This window comes from Rhinolophus sinicus, chromosome 2 (genome assembly GCF_057876585.1).
Source record: "Rhinolophus sinicus isolate RSI-liver-muscle chromosome 2, RSI-T2T, whole genome shotgun sequence".
In the NCBI taxonomy this organism is placed as follows: domain Eukaryota; kingdom Metazoa; phylum Chordata; class Mammalia; order Chiroptera; family Rhinolophidae; genus Rhinolophus; species Rhinolophus sinicus.
Genome location: NC_142502.1, coordinates 122,573,175 through 122,593,382, shown reverse-complemented (window position 1 = coordinate 122,593,382; position 20,208 = coordinate 122,573,175). Strand labels below are relative to the sequence as shown.

The 20,208-nt window shown below is 42.3% G+C and overlaps 1 protein-coding gene across 1 annotated transcript in view; it reads right to left on the bottom strand.

Moving 5' to 3' along the window:
• Positions 1 to 20,208, bottom strand: part of RFX8 (regulatory factor X8) — a 59,168-nt gene that overhangs the window by 25,209 nt on the left and 13,751 nt on the right. Inside the window, exons 3-5 of the mRNA XM_088794426.1 lie at positions 18,174 to 18,235; positions 16,730 to 16,816; positions 151 to 214 (exon numbers count right to left, since the gene is read on the bottom strand). Of these exons, the coding sequence (XP_088650552.1) occupies positions 151 to 214; positions 16,730 to 16,816; positions 18,174 to 18,235 (213 nt within the window). The remainder of the gene's footprint in view (positions 1 to 150; positions 215 to 16,729; positions 16,817 to 18,173; positions 18,236 to 20,208) is intronic.

Here is a 20,208-nt window from a genome sequence, read left to right as displayed (position 1 = left end):
CGGTGGACACTCAACAATCTTGCCGAATGGGGGAGTTGTGAGGGCTACACATAGAAGAACATGACACACAGGAAAATAGTTGCATCTAGTTAAACAATTACTGAATATTCCAGGGTATATTATGGTAAGTCTATTTTATTCAATACTCACTGTTCCTTCTTGTTGGGTAATGCTGTCATAATTAGTAGATTTGTCAAAGGCAAGGACTTTTCCACTGTGACAGAACAGATAACAGAGCAATCATGTTAGTCAGACACCTGTTTCTGAGCACAAGAGTGAAATTTATTTTGCAGACAGCTTATTTGTATGGGACATAACTTTTATTTCAAAGCCTTCCTTTAAGTTTCTATCCACAACTGGTGATCATCTCCTGCTTGCAGTTAAAAAAAAAATCTATTTCTGTAACTGGGACAACCATGTATTAGTTTTTAAAGGTTTATTCCCTACAGAAGAATGATATGATGTCATCATGGGTAGAACTTGCTCCTATGAGAAGAGAAAAATCATAATGGACATGAAGTCTTATGTTTTCTGATTTGGAGCTTTTAAAATGATCAGTTCAGAAATGATAATGTCCTCTGAGCCGATACAGCAAAGCACCGTCATAGAACAAGAAACAGAATTAATAAGATGTAAGTTCCATTTCACCATGCCTGTTGGAGTCGTATATTACACTGGAGACATCTCAAGTCATGGAGAAGAGACTCATGTGAGGTGGTACTTTCTCCCTTTAATTGTGGGCATTTGAGAAACTGGGAGCCCCACTTTGCACAGGGAATGTGGATTCCCCAGATGCCAGAGGTGGTGGCATCTCTTTCCCCATTCCCCTGCCATTCTCAGAGCTGTGGCTGCTCTAGCCACTCCAACACTTGTCCTCCTACCTGATTATTTCAACTCTATGTAGACACACAAAGAGAAGAGGCAGGCAGCAGACTAACACTGTGCTTCTGGACGCAAGGTATTCAAGGCACGGAGGGGCTGAGAGCAGGTGGGAGTGGGAGAGGAGGTGAAAGAAAACAGCTTTCATCTCACACAGGAAGGTCCTACACCCCCTCCCAGCCTCTCCAAAGCCCCATGAGCTCTCTGCTGGTGGTTTGTGTCAGTCCATTCTCCCACCCAAGTCATGGAAAATTGGGTAGAATACTCGATACCCATCTGATCAGAACACTCTATGTAAAACAGGGCAGATAGAGCCAGGGTCTGGATACAAACCCACTAAAAAGCCACCCTTTCTATCTTTTAATAAGAGTCATTTTCACAACAAGAATCAAACTTTGAATACCTCTACGGCAAGAAAGTTTCAGGACAAGGAAATGTTCAAACTGGAAGTGATCCTTGAACAACCAGGTGTGAACTGTGAGGGTCAATTGAAAAAAAATCCCCATATTGGATCCATGCAATTCCAACTCATATTGTTCAACAGTCAACTCTGTATCTCTACATAAGATAATAGATTGATGGGTGATGGAAGGGGGGCCAAAGGCGAAGAATTTAAAACTTTTTTAAAACAAGTCAATTGTGATTGAAAAAATGTTAAACAATTTTTAAAAGTTGTAGAATTCTATTTGTCATGTCTCAATGATATCTTCTTGGGTAGGTGTGGACAGTGGTGGAGTTTTTCCGGGTTAATTTTATAAGCAGCCCATTGCCACACAGATTCTGGGCTGTTATATTGACAAAACTAACAAGCAATAAATAAAACAATGAAAAAAACATAAAATGAAAGAAGACAGAAGAAAATGTCAAAAATGAAAGTTCAGTGAATAAAGGATTAACAGAAAAGGAATTTAAATAGAAAAATATGGTCATCAGCTTTTAAGAGATGTCTTAAAAATCAATCAGAAGGCTTTCTTCAACTAAATTGGAAAGAGAGCAATTTCTCTACAATTCCACAATTCTACAATTGTGTTGACATGCTATTCCTAATGTTTTCTTTGGAAAATGAATGCAAAACCATGATATGTTTTTTTTAAGCTCCTTTTTGTTTTTTGCATTTAAACTCCTTCCTTCTTCCCTCCCTCCCTCCCTCCCTCCCTCCCTCCCTCCCTCCCTCCCTCCCTCCCTCCCTTCCGTCCTTCTTTCCTTCCATTTCTTATTCATTCATTAACTATTTACTGCGTGCCTACTCTATGCCAGGCATTGTGCGGGGCTCTGGTGGATATAGCTGTGATTGTGGCAGACAAGGTCTGTTCTCACAGAGGTCACAGCTTATAGGGCAGAAAAGATGCTACGCAAATAATTGGAGAGACATCGAGCGAAGGCTTTGACAGCTGAAGTTGAGGGTGTTGGGGAACATCCTGGTCTCTTGTTAGTTCAACAGTTTACATGCCCGTAAATTGGCAGCGGGATAATCTCAGGAGAGCTTCACTTGTGATTAGTTAGCCCACTTTGGTTGGCAATTGTCACATCACCATACTTTGAGAGGACGTCCTAAACTCTTTCCTTGATGACAGCAATCATCACAGGATACTCACAAACAGGAATCTGGACGCTAGCAGGTCTGGTTTCTGACTCAAAGGAATGAAAAGGGAAACACTTATCTTATGGCTCACCACCCTCAATCCTGACTCTGGTCGCTTTGGAGGCCAGTTGACTAAATGATCTCTCAATTATTTTGAATTTTTAAATGAAACTCCCAAGTTTCTGCCATGTGTTCAATGTAGAATGAGTTGAACTCAACAGCCACTGAAAGGAGGGTGGTATCACCCTCCTCACTCTTATAAGACGGAAAAGGAACTTCCTGCCATACACAGGCTTATGTGTGGCAGACAAGGGGACATAATCTCACTATCTTCACTGGGGAGCTATGTTATTTTTGTAGCATTTAATTAGGGATTTTATGCATGGAAACAACAATAATAGGAAAGAGAAAATTTATTAACCTTGTGGAGAGATGCAGTCATTGGTAAAAAAAGTCCCACTTTCCACCTGGCCAGACAATGACAGCTTGCTTGTTCAAAGGGACCACGAGGCTGTCTCTTCCCACCTTTGGAATGCCCGAATTCAGATTGATGGCTCACCACATGGGTCAACATGTAAGCTGAGTGAAATCCTATTTATTTTAAAAATTACCTACACTCAGAGAACTTATGCGCAAAAATCCTTGAAAATACGCATGATGAGAGGGTAAGTAGGAGGCAATGTTAGAGCCAGGCCACAAAGCAGGTGGCAGAGAATTGGTGCCGGAGACCAGCACCAATTGGGGCGGAGGCCCAAGCAGTATTGGAGGTGACAGTTTCAGCTCTCAGGGTGCCAGTTAGACTGGCCTCGTGTTTTGGGGCCACTGCCTCTGTGTCATTTTTCGTGTGTGGTTCTGATTCAGTCCTATGGGACATTTATTAGGTTCTGGTCAAAAGCAGTCATTGCTAAAATACGGCTCTAATAAAACCATACCGCACATCCTGAGCTGGCCTTGCTGTGAAAGAAGGGCTCCCAGTCTGAAAGGAGACCTTCTTCCACTGTTCTCTGAGCCCTGAGATGCTATAACAGTGCCCCGTCATGATGACAGAGAAGAAAGGCCCATGGCAGAGCAGTGTCCTGAAGCGAGTCAACCCAGTGAGATCACTGGGTCCCCTGTGAGCTGTCCCCTCAGCTCCTGCTCCACAAGGCTCAGGATGTTCGGATTCAACTACTGGGGAAAGGGCAAGTGGTCAGGAGGTGCCAGGAAGGGTCAGGGAAATGGAGGGAGAGAGAGCAGAGACAGTAAGCCTGGGGAAGAAGGGAGGCTGAGAACACAACAGGCTTCCTTGTGTAGTTCTGCCACTGACTTGCTGTGCGACATTGAGCGTGCTGCTTGAACTCTGAGAAGCTCAATTTTCCACCCCTATAAAGGTAGGGAATGGGATGTGGTGACTCCTAAGACTTCTTCCAGCTTCCAGAGCCTATAACCTTGTGGACACACGGCCTCAGAATCCTGGGGGCTCATGTGTTGGTTGGAAGATTCTCTCTGGGCCTCACGTAGGGAGGGTGGAGGAAGGCTTCTTGTGGGGCCCTGTAAATTGTCCACTTCACTCAGTGCAGTGCAGACACAGCGTGACAAACACATTTTACTTTAATTAGTTTTTATGATCAATTTGGCTAAAAGAGGGTCCAGCATAAAGAATATTGAGGTATGATTGTATGGCACACAACTCATCTTTTTTCTTTTTTTTTCATAATATTTTTTAAATGTAGTATTAGCTTAATATGCTTTTTGGCATTTAACTTTCTTTTAGTCTAACTACAATTTGCATCCACATTCTCAGGTTTTGACATCATTTGTCATTAATCCAGACTTTCATTTACATCATTTTGGCATCGTAATTTGCCCTCTCAAATCACTCTAACAGCAGTGCAACAACTTGAAGCAATTACAAAGGTAAGAGGATAAAAATGTAATAAAACCTAATTCATGTACCATACTTGTTTAGTGTCAGATTGCAGAACAAAGGTGCTTCGAGCTTCCCATCGTTAAAGGATCTAATTTCAATTCTTACTTGAAGCACATGAATTTAATTATTTTGGTTAGGAGAAGATACCCTTACTTCAATGAATATTTTTATATCCAAAGTTAAAATAGTAAATACATGTATTCATATAAGGATATGTGTCATCATGATTGCAAAAAGCTGTATTTAATATCGTTTTGATTATACTAATAATACTAATCACTAAAATACTCAGCAGTTACTCATTGTTAAAGGCTTTTCTTGTAGTACCTTAATTCTCACAACAATCCATTAGGTAGATAGTAATTTATTTTTATCCCCATTTTACATACAGGAAAAGAAAAATAGAATTCGTACCCCTGGAAACCCAGTTCTGATTCAAGGCCTCATCTCTAGTATCCCTTCTAATCTGTCTTGTAAAACAGACATGTGTGATAAGAAACAGTGTACACAGGAAGGACAAAGCTTTTGAAATCTTATTTTAAAATCTGGTTTGCTGGCTGTTGTGGGTTAGTCATTTTCTGTATCAAGGGCGGTTGCTTCCCCACTGTTTAACTGTATCCTGACCCGGTTGATTGTATGAACACCTTAATTGCAAAATGACAACCTAGGTGGACACCTTGGGAAGTCTTGAAGGTCTAACTTGTTCACATCCAGCTTCTTGAGGCAAAACTCAGAAGCTGGAAGTCAGGCCTCACCGGCCGACAGTAAATAGCACATTACATTGTAGGGGGTGTCTCTGGGCTGGAGATGGGCAAGGGAGATTCTTTGAACGAATGAGATTGTTCCCCACCATGGGGAACTTAGGAGTGTTACCTGCTTCTAAAGGCTTTTCCACCCAAGGAGCCGTCCAGGGTGTTATTCTCCACACGTATGTCTTTTGGGCTGCTAGACAACAACCAGATAATGCATACTTTTTTTAACCTTAACAAGTTCTAACCAGCCTTGAAAACCATAGGGTGAACAGGGCCAAAAAGCGGGTGGCAACCAGTACCTGATTAGTACCTGAGAGTTAGGGGCTCTGGGGCTCAGCAGAGCCCTTGCAGGGGTCCCTAGCCTCAGGAAGTCTCACTCATCCCCTGCCTGCTGCCATGGCTATACAAACAGAAGGGAAAGAAGCTCTTCTTGGGGCTGGAGAGCTGCTGAAGGAACCGCTGGTGTTCTCTCTGATTCATTAGGTCTGTGGTGCCCGCAACTGCCAGGCTCAGGGCCCCCGTGACCCTGCTCTCCCCCAGCTCACTGTGGTCTGAAAGATGAACCCTGGGAAGGCACAACTAGCCAGCTGTGGACCCACAGCCCTGGATTCCGCAGGCTCAGGACCCGCTGAGGCCCAGGCAGCCCCCTGAGCTCATGAGCTGGCGAAAGAACAAAGGAATGGAAGAACAAAGGCACAGAATGTCGAAGGCACAATTTTAGAAGCTTTCTAAAGGCCTTTAATATGCTAAGTTGGAAAGGCTGTGTGTGTGTGTGTGTGTGTGTGTGTGTGTGTGTGTGTGTGTGTGTGTTGGGGGGAGGAATGAGGGCAAGGGTCAGTTTCCATGTATCCTGAGAGAAACATGAGACTCTCTACGATTTCAAAATTTACATTAGATAGAACGGGGATTCATTAATTTGGGAAACAACAAGCTTTCCTTAAAACATGTTAACCAGGGATTTTGCCTGAGAGGTAGAGAATGAAAGTGAGTTAAGCAGAGCTCTCTCTCTCTCTCTCTCTCTCTCTCTCTCTCTCTCTCTCTCTCTCTCTCTCTCTCCATTCCCATTTCCGTCCAGACTATAATTAAAGCACTTTCTACTTCGGCCTCAATTCTTCAGTAAGTTTCTAGGTCAGCGATTATACCCGAGTCCAAGTCTAGATCTGGTTGCCAGCTAAACGAGACTGGCATCTGGGGAGGCGTATTCCCAGTGAAACGATGTTACCCTGGAGAGGGGAGCAGGGAAGCAAAGCGTTCTGGTCTGTGAAGGGGTCCTTTTCATATGGCATACCCTTGCATATTTATGGTCACTTGCCTTTTTCACACACACAAAAAAGAAAAAATTAGCCTTGAGCTTTTCACTTGTTTTAAAAACTGAGCCTTGGTCTCTCCTTGGTTCAGGGCAGAGGCTGCCTCAGCAGTTTTTAGTGAGATTCACCACAACCCCCACCCCACCCCAGTGAAAATGAAGGCTATTGACGGCGGGACTCATGACCATCTCCGCGGCCACCCATGCAGGTGTCCAGTTAAGGGAATCAGCAACACCTGGCTCTACACCACATCCTCCTGCTGGCGACGGATGGTGTTAGAGACCCGGGCAATGTGGGGGCAACAGGGAAGAGCCAGGACTTAGCTTGGGACTATATTTAAATTAGAGTATATGCTCCTTTGCAGTGCCTGGTGGTGGTGGGAGTGAGGAAGCAAAGCTCCCTAAAGTCCCCCAAACCCCTTTGCTACCAGTCCTGGTTCCCAGCCAGATCTCTCTATGTTGATGCTCTTAGTGGAGTTTCCATTTCTTTCCTTAACACAAGGTCCAGAAAAAAGGGGAAAAAAAAAAAAAAAAAGACAAGGTACCCTTGAACAGCCTAAGTACAGCTCAGTGACTCAGGGCGGCTGTTGGTGAGCCCAGATCTTCCACTCTAACAGGCTCCTAGCAAGGCACCCTCTTTAAAAGTAACAACAACAACAATTCAGATTCCTATGCTTCTGTAGGGACGGAGTCCCAGAGAGCAGTTTCCAGGCTCTCGGCCTCACGTGGAAAGGTGCAGGCTCGGTTATCAGATGGCCATCAGCTGTGACTAGTTGGCCATCAGCTGTAACTGGTTAGCCATTAGCGACTAATATAATGTCATGGCTACGCTGGTAAGGCAGTTGGTTGGCAGAGAAGCGGACGGCGGATTGCAGATTGTATGGATCCTGCTTCCTGTGTCTCCAACCCAGCTGCCAGCGAGAATATAGTGGTATGAACCCCCTATCCATGGTTCCATTGGTGTTCCTTTTCGGTTTCACCATATTCTGTATCCACCCTCCGGGAGCGGGACCAGGGACCCTGCATTACAGCTTCTCTTAGGCAAGTGTTAGTAGGAAAGTTTTTGTAAATTAGGCCTCAGTTGCTGCACACATAGAGAAATGCCTGCTTCCCTGGGACATTCAGCTGTGGGGAACCATGAAAAGACTCAGCTGTGGTTTGCTGGGGGTTCCCCTCTGGGTTTTCAACACTCGAGAGATCCTGCTTTCAGCCAATTGTGAGAATGTGCCCTGAGCAGATGCAGCTGCCCACAGTTGGGGCAGATGACTTCCAGGTGTGGGGAGCTCGGCTCCGTCGGGGGTGCGGGCAACGCATGTGTCTCCAGAGGAAGAACAACGGATTGCCATTTCAACGTTCACACGGAGAACAGTGCATTGAAACAAAGCAAACACTGAACTCTAACTGTGACGAGAGGGAGTGGGTACCAGCAGAGGAAACATGAAGACCTCGGGAGACAGGGCCCTGAGAACAGGTAGGGACGACTGTGGGGATACATCACAGGACCTGTTATGTGTTCTTTTCTGGACTGGAGGATTAGGCGTGATTTATTATTTGTAACTGAAGTTTTTATTGAGATAACAGTAGATTTACATGAAGTTTTAAGAAATAACTCAAAGTGCTCCCTTTTCTACTCTGCCCAATTGTCCCCCAGGGCAACGTTTTGGCAAGACTGTATAGGACAGTATCACACCCTGGGTATTGACGTTGATATCATTCACTGATCTTACTCAAATTTCCCAAGTTTTACTAAACTCATTTGTGTGTGTGTATGTATTTAGTTCTATACAATGTTATCACCTGGAGAGATTCGTGTATCCACCTCCACAGACAAGGTACAGAATGTTTCCTTATCACAAGGATTCCTCGTGTTGCCCCTGTATCAACACACCCATCTCTTGCTCTGCCCTACAAAACCCCTGGCAACCACTAATCTCCATTTCAAAAATTTTGTCATTTCAAAATGTTTTATAAATGGAATCATTCAGCATGGAACGTTTTGAGATAGGACTTTTTTCACTCAGCATAATTGCCTGGAGATTCATCCAAGCTGTTGGCTCAATCGTTTGTTCTTTGTTGCTGTATAGTATCCCATGGTATGGGTGTGCGATAGTTTGTCTAACCATTCGCCCAATGAAGGACGTCAGGTCTGGCTCCAGTTTTGGCTATTACAAAGAAAGCTGCTAAGAACAGTTGTGTACAGGTCTTTATGTGGACATAAGTTCATTTCTCTGGGATAAATGTCCAAGAATACAATTGCTGATTCGAATGGTAATTGTATGTCCAGTTTTATAAGAAACTGCCAAACTATTTTCCAGAGTCGTTGGACCATTTTGCATTCCTACAAGTAATGTATAAGTGATCCAGTTTCTTTGCATCCTCACCAGCATTTGGTGTTGTGACTTTTTTAAATTTTAGTGAATCTGATAGGTGTGTAGTTGTAACTCATTATGGTGTTAATTTGCATTTCCATGATTGATGACGCAGAACATCGTTTCATGTGCTTATTTGCCATCTGTGTAGCCTCTTCAGTGAGATGAATGCTTATGTCTTTTGCTCATTTTCTAATTGGATTTTTTTTTACTGTTGAGTTTTAAGAGCTCTTTATATATTCTAGGTACTAGTCCTTTGTTGGATATGTGGCTTGCTAGCGCTTTCTCCCAGTATGTAGCTTGTCTTTCCAACCTCTTCACAGGATCTTTCACAGAACAAAAGTTTTAATTTTGATGAAGTCCAATTTATTAGTTTTTCTTTTTATGAACTGTGATTTTGGTGTCAAGTTTCAGAACTTTTTGCCTAACCCAAGGTCCCAAATATTTCCTCCTATGTTTTTTAAAAAAGTTTATTATTTTATGTTTTAAATGTAAATCTGTGATCCATCTGAGGTTAATTTTTGTATAAGTTGTGAAATTTAATTGTGAAGTTCATTTTTGTTTTTTTTTGCATGTGGATGTCTAGTTGTTTCAGCACCATTTGTTGAAGAAGCTGTTCTCTTTGCATTGAATTACATTTGAATCTTTGTGAAAAGTCAGTTGACCATCTTTGAGTGGGTCTACTTCTGGATTCTCTACTCTGTTTCATTGATGTGTGTGTCTATGCCTCCAGCAAAACCATACTGTCTTGATTACTGTAGCTACATAATGAGCCTTAATATCAGGTAGAGTGTTTCCTCCCACTTGGTTCTTCTTTGTCAAGGTAGCTTGAGATATTTTAGGCAATTTTCTGCCTTTCCACAGAACTTTTAGAATAAGCTTGTCTATGTCTACAAAACAAAACAAAACAAAACAAAGCAAAACCCAAAAACTTGCTCGGACTTTTTCTTTTTTTAACAACTTCATTGAAAGATAATTCACAAACCATATAATTTACCTATTTAAAGAGGGCAAGTCAGTGTTTTCTTAGTACAGTCACAAGGTCATGCAATTGTGCAGAAAAGAGATAACACCACAGTACTGAGACTGCTATGCCTAGAAAAGTCTGCTTGCAAGACTGGCCCTTGGCTGGTGTCTGGGAACTTGGTTCTCCGAATGTTCCCAGTCAATGGTTAACTGATAAGAGTGGTTCACTGTGCCTAGAATGTTTTGTGTAAACAATGTAGTGGTTTATGCTGAATAACCTGCTTTCTTTGGGGGAACCTATAGTTTTGGCACACATTGGGGAGAAGGGGTTATGTGACCAGCCCCCAATAAAAACATTGAAAATGTCGTGTCTAATGGGCTTCCCTGGGCAGAAACCTCACACTCGTGTTGCTGCATCGTCCTGGGGGAGGATGTGCTGTGTGGCCCTCATGGGAGGGAGAGAGCATAGGAAGTCTGCAGGTGGATCCCTCCAGACTCTGCTTTCTTCCTCTTATGATCTGACTGTGTAGGAAATCTTAGCTGTGGGTACAAGTACATTCTTTTGGTCTGCCTATTTTATCTGGTGCCACTGGGGCTCCTTGCTGGCACTGCCCAAGGGAGCTGGAGGGCTTTTCTGTCTGTGGGGGAGGCGTCCCTCACTGAAGCTCCCCAGCTGCCTTTGGCTGGGGTGGGAGACAATGAAACTCCCTGGACCAGGCCTCTTGCAATAGCTGGGTCTCCTTGACAGATTGTCTGACACTCCTCAGTATCTCTAGTGGAAAAGGGGTGTCTCAGACCCAGCAAGGAAGAAGAGTGTCTCTCTGGGTGTTTATTTTTGGCCAACTCCCTGTTGTGACCTCTCGCCTGATCTTGTTAAAGGAAGAATGTATCTAGAGTGTCTTCTCCTGCTAGGTCAGAGGTGGGAAATGCTGGGTCTGGGTGAGTGGGCAGGGGTTGGGGGCTACAGGATACCCTGCCACTGTGCTGGCTGTGCAGTCCTGGGGTCCCCAACCAGCTTACTTTCTTGTTACCACTTTTCAGAGTTTTCCTTTGGGTAACTTTTGCATTATTTCCAGGGTTCTAGTTGTCCATAGCAGAGAGGAACAGAAAGAAATGGGTCTACCCCATCTTGTCCCAACCAAAAGTCCCACCATGATATTTTATCTCATCATATTTTAATTTATTAGCCGCCATCATATAATTAAGCATTCCACTCATTGGTAACGTTGATTTATAATGTATAGATGGCATGCTTTCAGAAGTTTCTGAGGTAGCTCGAATTATGTACAGGGAGCAAGATGGTGTAGGTTCACTTTTCCTTGATCCTGCTCTCTAATACAAATAACTACCTGGAAATTATTCAATAGACCATGATAAAAGGGCCCCGGAAAGCTGGAAAGAAGAAGGCAGACCGAATAGGGAACACAAGACTAGAGAAGTGACAATGTGATGAGTTCCTTGGGTTTTCTTTAGCTCTCCCATATATGCCTGGACTAGGCACGGGAGAGACCTGTAACCCAGACCTGTCAACAGGCATAGACATAAAGCCCAAGAAAGGTCTGCACTCTCTGGCCTAAGGACTAGGAAAGGGAAGCCCACCAGAGACCTAGAGGGAGCTGCAACATTCGCTTCACAGCTGGGCTGGCAAGTCAGTGGCAGCTTCAAAGTCCTCATGGGCTCACCCCTCCCCCACTCCACACCTGGGGCACTGATGGGTGGGTTAATCCACCTGCATAGACAGTACTGAAGCTCCTGGCCAATTCAATGCCCAATCTATACTTGGAGCACAGACGGGCAGGCATTCGACCCACAGGGGCAATGCCAGCAGAACCTGGTGTCTCCTGCCCTACACCAAGTGGCCTAAAGGGACCCAGGCCTGGCCACTCTGGCTTTCTCCACTCCCCAGAGAAGGTGGCCCGCGGAAGTGGGTTCAACCCCTGCAGGTGGCACCTGTAAGGAATGATTAGAAGCCCAGCAGTGCCAGAAGAATGAAGCAGACCAGAATAGCATTCAAGGGCTCAGAAAACTAAATTGTCACTGGACTACAGCCTGCAAAAGTAGGCCAGCACCTATATGTTAAACTTAAACGGGGTGACTTCCTGCTAAAATAGATTTAAATGGGATCGAAAGTACCCTAACATCATAATCCAAATGCCCAGGATAAAATAGGAAAATCACCCACAGGATACATAGATCAATGGAACAGAATAGAAATCCCAGACATAAACCTACACATACATGGTCAATTAACTTACGAAAAAGAAGCCAAGACTATACAATGGGGAAAGGACAGTTTCTCCAATAAATGGTGTTGGGAAAATTGGACAGCCACATGCAAAAGAAGGAAAGTGGACGATTGGCTTACACCATGCATAAAAATTAATTAAAAATGACTTGAATCTAAGACCTGAAACCATACAAGTCCTAGAAGAAAACGTAGGCAGTAAGCTCCTTGACGTTGGTCTTAGCAATGATATTTTGGGTTTGACACCAAAAGCATAGGCAACGAAAGCAACAATAAATAAGTGGGACAACAATTATTTAAACTGAAAGGCTTCTGTACAGCAAAGGAAACCATCAACAAATGAAAAGACAATCTGAATGGGAGAAAATATTTGCAATTCATATGTAAGGGGTTAATATCCAAAAATATATAAAGAACTTACACAACTCAATAGCAAAAAAAAAAGGTTAAAAAATGGAGTTTTCCACAGAAGAATTACAGAAGGTCAACAGGTACGTGCAGAGGTGCACCTGTTAACAACAGTGATGTTATTAGGGATGTACCATCACTAATCATCAGGGAAATGCCAATCAAAACCATAATGAAATATCACTTCACACCTGTTAGAATGGCTACTTAAAAACAAAAAAACGAGGTAACAAATGCTGGCGAGGAAGTGGAGAAAAGCAAAGCCTCATACACTGTTGGTGGGCATGTAAACTGGTGCAGCTACTATGGAAAACAGTTTGGAACTTCCTCAAAAATTAAAAATAGAACTACCTTATGATCCAGCAATCCCACTTCTGGATATTCATCTGAAGAAAATGAAAACACTAACTCGAAAAGATATATGTGCCCCCATGTTCATTGCAGCCTTATTTACAATAGCCAAGACATGGAAACAACCTAAGTGTACATCAGCAGATGAGTAGATAAAGACATTGTGAGATAAAGACATATATACACACACACAATGGAATATTATTCAGCCATAAAAAATGAAATCTTGCCACTTGCAACAACATGGATGGATCTTGAGGGCATTAGGTTAAAAGAAATAAGTCAGACAGCTCACTAGTGGTAAATCCAGGCAGTCTGCTCTAGAGTCTCTGCTCTGAGTCACATAAAGTATTGCATAGTATTATGCTCCTCTTTGAGGAGTTACATTTATGTCAGTGAGAAATCTCAGTGGGCCATCTCTGCCGGGTTGCTGCGCAAGCCTCCTCACTGGTCACTCTGCCTCCTCTCCCATCTCCTTGTATAGTCCAGGCTCAGCAGAGTTGCCAGGAGGCTCTCCATGTAAAATGTAAATCAGATTGCTTCACTCCTCAGCCTGAGACTCTCCAGTGGCTCCCCATCACGCTCAGAAGAACATCCCGACTCTTTCCCAAGATTTCCAAGTCCCTGCCTGTGTTTTCAGATTCCTTTCCTCTCACTCACTTACTCATTCACCAACCTCCACACTCAGACTTTCTTGCTGTTCTGTGAACTCATCCCTGCCTCAGGCCCTTTGCACCTGCTCTTTCCTCTGTTTGGAATGCTTGTCCTCGAGATGTTCACTTAGATAGCTCCCTTTTTCACATTTCTGCTCAAAAAGCATCTTCTCAGGGAGGCCTTCCCATGACTCCATTTTATTGTCTTCAGATCAATCTTGCTATTGTTTCTTTTTTATTGTCTTTCTCATGCGCTAAAATTAACAAGAGGTGAGGCCTTTTTTATCTTGTTTACTGCTTTATCACCAGTATCTAGAACAGGGCCTGACTTATTGTAGTTACTCAAATATTTGTTGAATGAACAAATAGATGAACGGATGAGTTATACAGTTTCGATTACTTGAAAAGTATAGAAATAAAATTTTTATTTTGAGACCTAAATTTTAAGAAGAATTTGTCAGACAGGTCCTTAAATAAAAGATAACATATAATAAAATAGAAGAAATTTTCATGTCTTCTATAGTTCATACGTTATTAACAATAGCAGACCATTTATTATGGTTCTGCCTTCTAAAATATATTTAGTAGTTCTTAAAATGTGGAATTTGTAAGAAAGTTACTTAAATCTTAATACTTAAAAAAAAAAATCTCTTCATTGGCCAAGACTTGAGACTGGATCAGTTATGAAATATGTATTGAGCACAGAGTACTTGAAAATTGTTTGCTGCTGGGCTCATCTCATGAATAATCCAATGTCACGTTTGTCCTCTGCTGGTTGACTGATTGCTGGGTTTTCTGTGGCAAACAAAGAAAAGCGGGTTCTAGGTCCAGCCTTTCAAGAGTGTAGGGGTCAGCAAGTGAGAGGATACATTTGCACAGGAAAGTTCTAATCGTTACTGAAATAAATCGCTCCCTTCCCTAACGTCTTTATTTTGGCTGATGTAATTCTTCCATCTTTGTGACTCAGGGATGAATAAGAGATTGAAGAGGAAGAGCTGGTTGGAAGCAGAGCATAATGACTCTATTTGAGGTTGAGTTTGAGGTTTCGGTGGGCCAGGCCGGACTGAGTCATCTCTGTTCTCTTCGATGGACACTGACATGACTACCCTGAGTCAAGCGGCCTTTCAGGTCTGCCTCCTTTTTGGTCCAGGCGCTCGTCTGAATGACTGGGGTAGCCCCAGAACCATCTCCGGCTGTCACTGTCTCCTCCCCAGTGTGTTTCCTACTCTGTGCTTCCAGGCAACACTGGGGATAGGAACAAGCAAAGCTCTGTGGGTCCTGCCTTGTGGAGGTTCCCATGATGATACCTCCCCATTTTCCAGAGGAAGTCTCTAAGGCTTACAGATGCCCGGCCCACCAGTCTCGAGTTCAAGGCCCTCTGAACTCATCTCCCAAGTTCATCCTGTGCTATAGCTCCACACATTCCCACGCAGCGGGAGCCTCTGCTTTCTCATCCACTGTCTGCTCACATTCCTCCCTAAGCCTGGACATCCTTTGCTCTCCTGCCTCCCTCTCCCACTCCACCTTTTCCACCTGTCAAAAGTCACAAATGTCTTCCATAGCCTAGCTCCAAGCATGACTCTCATAGGCCCTTCATGACCCCCTGCCTAAGATGTATGTTTTCTATGTCTGAGTCCTCGTGGGACCTTCTTGGTATCAAGTTTAAAGTAGATTTTTCTCCCATATTAAGCTGTCAGAGAGAAGGGCCCATGAGTTGTCCATGGTAGCTTGTTGTCCCTCCACAAGCAGGGGACCTTATACAGAAGGTGGTCATATAATCTGCTATAATTTATTGTCTAAACTCGAACATTTTTGAGTGAAGGGAACACTCAATAATCATTCTGGGCTACAAGTAAACTTAAAGTTGTCCCTGGTTACTTGGACACACGGTTGTCTGTGTAGCCAAATGAAGGCTCAATGGACAGTTTCTGAATTCAGTGGAAATGCTGACAGTGTAAATAGCCAGTGAGCATCGTGAAAGAGTGGAAGAAGGTGCCTTTACGAGAGCTGGTATTGCTGGGGATGGTGTCACTGAGAAGGTGGTGCCTGAGGTAAGTCCAGAGAGAATGGACAGGATTCAGAAGGTCCACTTAGAGAGAAGAAAGAATGACATCATAGAATAAAAGAATGATGGGAGCAAAGACAGAACCACATTTGACATATTTAGAGAACAGTGAGTATGGCTGAACTTGATGGTTTATATTGGGGAGAAATAGGCAATGTGCTGGGAATGTGTCGTCGGAAGGGACTGGAGCTAACACCTGTGTGTGAGGGGGTTGAGGACGTAGTCTTTATTCAGGAGGGAAGAGTAGGCAGCTGAGTGTTTCTGAGCTGGAACAAAACAAAGAAAATGCGGAATTTTAGGGGGATTAGTCTCATGGTCATGTTCAGAGAGAGGTGAGGCTGAGGAGAGGGAGAGTCCATGGGATCCATAAAATAATCACAATGTAGGGTGACGGGCTTAAAGGCAAAATCAGTAACCAAAATGGATGAGTCAGGGGAACCGAAAAGATAGAATTAACAAGACTTTGTGACCCAAGGGAGTCAGGGATGGCTTTGGGGTGACACTTTGTACAGATTCTATCTGTTGGTACCATAGATTGAAATAAAGAAGTCAAGAGGCAGGGATGATTTGGAGGGAGATTATAAATGTAGATTTCTACACACAAAATATGAGGCACCAGTGGGTCATCTAAATGGAAATGTCCAGTAGATAGCCAGAGAGGAATGCCCAGGAGGTGGGAGAGATAAGAACAAGCAAAAACGATTTTGGAGGAGAAGTCATCCAAGGGAGGAAGCGGTAGGTGAAAAAGGATGAGGTGTCTTGGGGCCAAATGGTATGAAGGACACTACTGATTTTCAAGGGCTGGATCTGAGGAAAATGCCTGCACTTAATGGGGGCAGGGAGACATAGAGACTGAGAAGGGTCAGTCACTCTGGGGAAGAAATTGGATGATGCCGAGTCCTGAGGGCTAAAGGAAGTTTCAGGAAAGAAAAGTCCGTTTCTGCCAAATCTGGCAGAGAAATTGTGAAGAATGAAAAACAGCTTTGACAACTGAGACAGTGATTAAAATAAAAAATTATCTAAGGAAATGAACTGGAAATGCATTTCTCCGGCCAATGATGTTGCTAAACACTGATTTACTGCCCGTGTCAAAGGCATGTCAACGTGATGAGTGTGTTTCCGTTGTAAGAAGGATTGATGGCAGAACAGCCAAAATGCCAGTTAGATTCAACAAAAACAGGAGTGGTTCTAATATTAATCAGGCTGTGACCAATGACCAAAATACTTAAACAATAGATACTAACCCGTGATACCTTTCTTCACCCAGAAGGTAACAATACTGAGCATAGAAGACAGAACTTTTCTTGATACAGATCCCATCATAATGATACCTGAAAAATAAATTTTGCCTTAAAGGTTATGTCAAACCACTGACATGCTTTATAGAAAAAGACAAAGAACAGACTAGCTAATGAAGACCTGGGGTTCTTCTCTGGGTTTTATTATTGACTCTGTTTATTAGGAAAAACTCATCAGGCATTTAGCCTGATCAAGTTCTGTTATGGTGTTTCCCTGAAAATAAGACCTAGCTGGACAATCAGCTCTAATGCATCTTTTGGAGCAAAAATTAATATAAGCCCCAGTCTTATTTTACTACAGTATAAGACTTGGTCTTATGTGATATGATATGATATGATATGATACCAGGTCTTATATTAATTTTTGCTCCAAAAGACTCATTAGAGCTGATTGTCCAGCTAGGTCTTATTTTCGGGGAAACAGGGTAGGTAGACAATTTCATTTATTTCATACGCATCAGCTTTGAAACGGCTTGTGGATGTTCTACTCTGCTGTCTCAAATTATGACACTCTAATTTTAGAGAAACACAACAGGGAAAGCCCCTCACTGCTGCCACCATTAACCTTTCTCAAATGAAGTGAAGCTACACCAAGGTTCTCTCTACTGGGAAGTGGACTCGGGTTCTCAGAAACCCAGGAAGGAGGCTGGTGCCTTCTTGGCAGGCCAGGCATTCCTCTGCTGAGCTCAGGAAACTGCAGCGACCTGTCCAGGCTCACAGCAGCAGAACAAAAATCTTTTCAATGAATTGTTGTCCAACGTTGAATATGGCAAAGTCTTCCACTGTCTTCACTCCTTCATGGGTCGCTGGCCCCTTTCCTCATTCAGTTTCTATTCCTTCTCACTGATTTCCTGATATCACTGATTTCTCCTGATTTTTCTTTATTTAAACACACCACCAATAGCAATGATAATAAAGTGACAATTATAACACCATGCAACCAATAACTCTGGAATTTCATTTTGCGTTAAAAATATAGCCTGGGTACCTAGTCTCCTGAATATAATTCAAATATGCTAATCAGATGAATACTTAGAAATTTTACCTCCAAGAGTAATTAAAACAGTTCCATTATTCTAGGTGTGTAATTATTTAAATATTTCAACAATTACACACATGTCTAAAGATTTAAGGTGTTGGAACAAAAAAAAATTTTGTGACTTTTGTATTTTAACAAAACCCCTAGAAACTAATATTTGGTTCCAGTATCATATGAATTATTCTAGGCACTAGGATTTCGTTTGAATAATGGGAACTCTTTGGTAAGAGTTGATATTTATAGTTTGTTTAGTTTTGGATTTTTTTTGGTCAGGTCATCCATTTTGTGATTTTTTTCCCCCAAAATATTTGTTGTCAACATTTCAAATACAACAAAAAATGAGAAACCTACCTGACACTGCCTCTCGTGCCTAGCCTCCGGGTACCCAGGTCAGGAAACACCAAGCGTACCAGCTGAAAGAGGAAGATTTAAAGTTGCCATTCGAAAAGTTAGAAATAAAACTTCCAATTTCTTCTCTTACAATGTTTAAATTGTGTTTCCTCTTTTCTGATTGTAAAGATAGCAAATGCTATTACAATAGTGAAGAACAGAGCTACTTCTGGCTCAACTTCCATCTCCCAGTTAATCACTTTGCTGCATGTTTTGTTAGACAGCACTATTATTATATTTATGATCAATAATATTAAAAAAAATAGAAGTCTGTCCCAGTTTCCTAATTATTAGAGGTCCATGGTATGTGTGGTGTCCAAGTGCATGTCTGTTGAAAGTGGAAATCCCGGAGCGTGGTGATATTACGAACATACAGAACATGGAATGTTCTGAACAGTCTAGCAATGATTTCTGCTCATTTTCTACAACCCCCTCCATAATCACCCAGCCTCCGCTTTTGCTTGGCTTCCTGTTGCATCCCTCTTTATTTTTTCATAGCTTCCAAGCAGCGGGATTTGACAGTATCATGAAACATTCTTCTAGTCTGGCTCCAGGCCAGACCTCTTCCTACGGGAGCCACCCAAGCCTGGGTGTGGAGGAGGCAAATGAAGGAAGAGGGAAAGCAAGTCTTGCACAATTAAACATGGAGGTCAGGAGGCCAAATCTACAGGTTCCCTCAGGCAGGGAGAACCAAAATGTACAGATGAAAAATAAGTGATAGGAGATAAAAGAAAAGTCAGGAAAGTCTCAATGCAGAATCAGAAGCCAGAAATTCCTACTTTCAACACATTCTGATAATTTCATCTCCTCTTAAAAAAATCACTTCAAACTTTCCCTGTATGTCCAGGTATAAGATAGTAGGTACCTAATGGAATTATTACAAAGTATGCAGCAGTCTCAGATTCAAGGCTCTGGGAAGTAATCTGGTGTTTTGGAGGGAGAAGCAGAAATAAATTGCCTAGTTGCCTGGCAGTTTAACAATCCACACATTTTATTTTATTGAGTAATTCCAACCCCAGACTATGCGGTGATTTCATTTTATGATCAGGTACACCATAGTTAAAATTTAAAAACCAACTGAGGTGATTATTTCCAAAAAATGTAATAAGTAAAAAATTTATATACTTAATGTATAGAGAGCTCACCTAAATCAACAGGAAAAACACTAATGCACCACTAGAAAGTGGTCTGGTGATAATATGTGTACACACAAGATACATATTACCAAAACACAAGTAAAAGTGCTTGTCTTGCCTAATCACCGAATAAATTGCAAGTTTAGATAGTTAAATAGAGTTCTTATCCAACAAACGTTCTAGGATTTGGGTAAGAATATCAAGAACTATCATGAGGGGTGTGAATTGGTTACAATTGTCTAGAATCTATCCTAGGGAGATTACCAGACACAGGCGGAGGTTTACGTTACTTAGAAGAGGAACAATTTATAAGCAACCTAAATTTCCAATGAAAGAAATGATTAGATGAATTCTGGAACATCAAAAAAAAATATTTTACAGCCATGAGGCAACACACATTTAAAAATATTTTAATGTGAAAATGTTTATTATATTCTAAGTTAAAATAGGCATAGAATTATATTAGTTAACATTTCTTGGGCACTTCCTGTGTGCCAAGACTGTTCAATTCTGTTTACATGTATTGTCTCATTCATTTCTTAAAAGCATCTCATGAAATACAGGTTCTATTAACACTATAAATGTTCATATCTTATAGATGACAAAGTTGAGGCACAAAAAGATGAAATAACTTGCCCAGGGTTATAACCTAATTAGTCTGATTCCAGGATTAGTGCTGTTAAAAAGTGTGCCATACTGCATGCTGTCTGTCCATCTGTCTGTCTGTCTGCCCATCCACCTCTCTGTATGTTCACCCATCTATCTGTCTGTCCATCCATATATCAATCTTTCAATCCATCCACATAGTATCTATACAACAGGAAGAGGCATGAAGACAAGAAGAAGCAAAGTGAATTGTG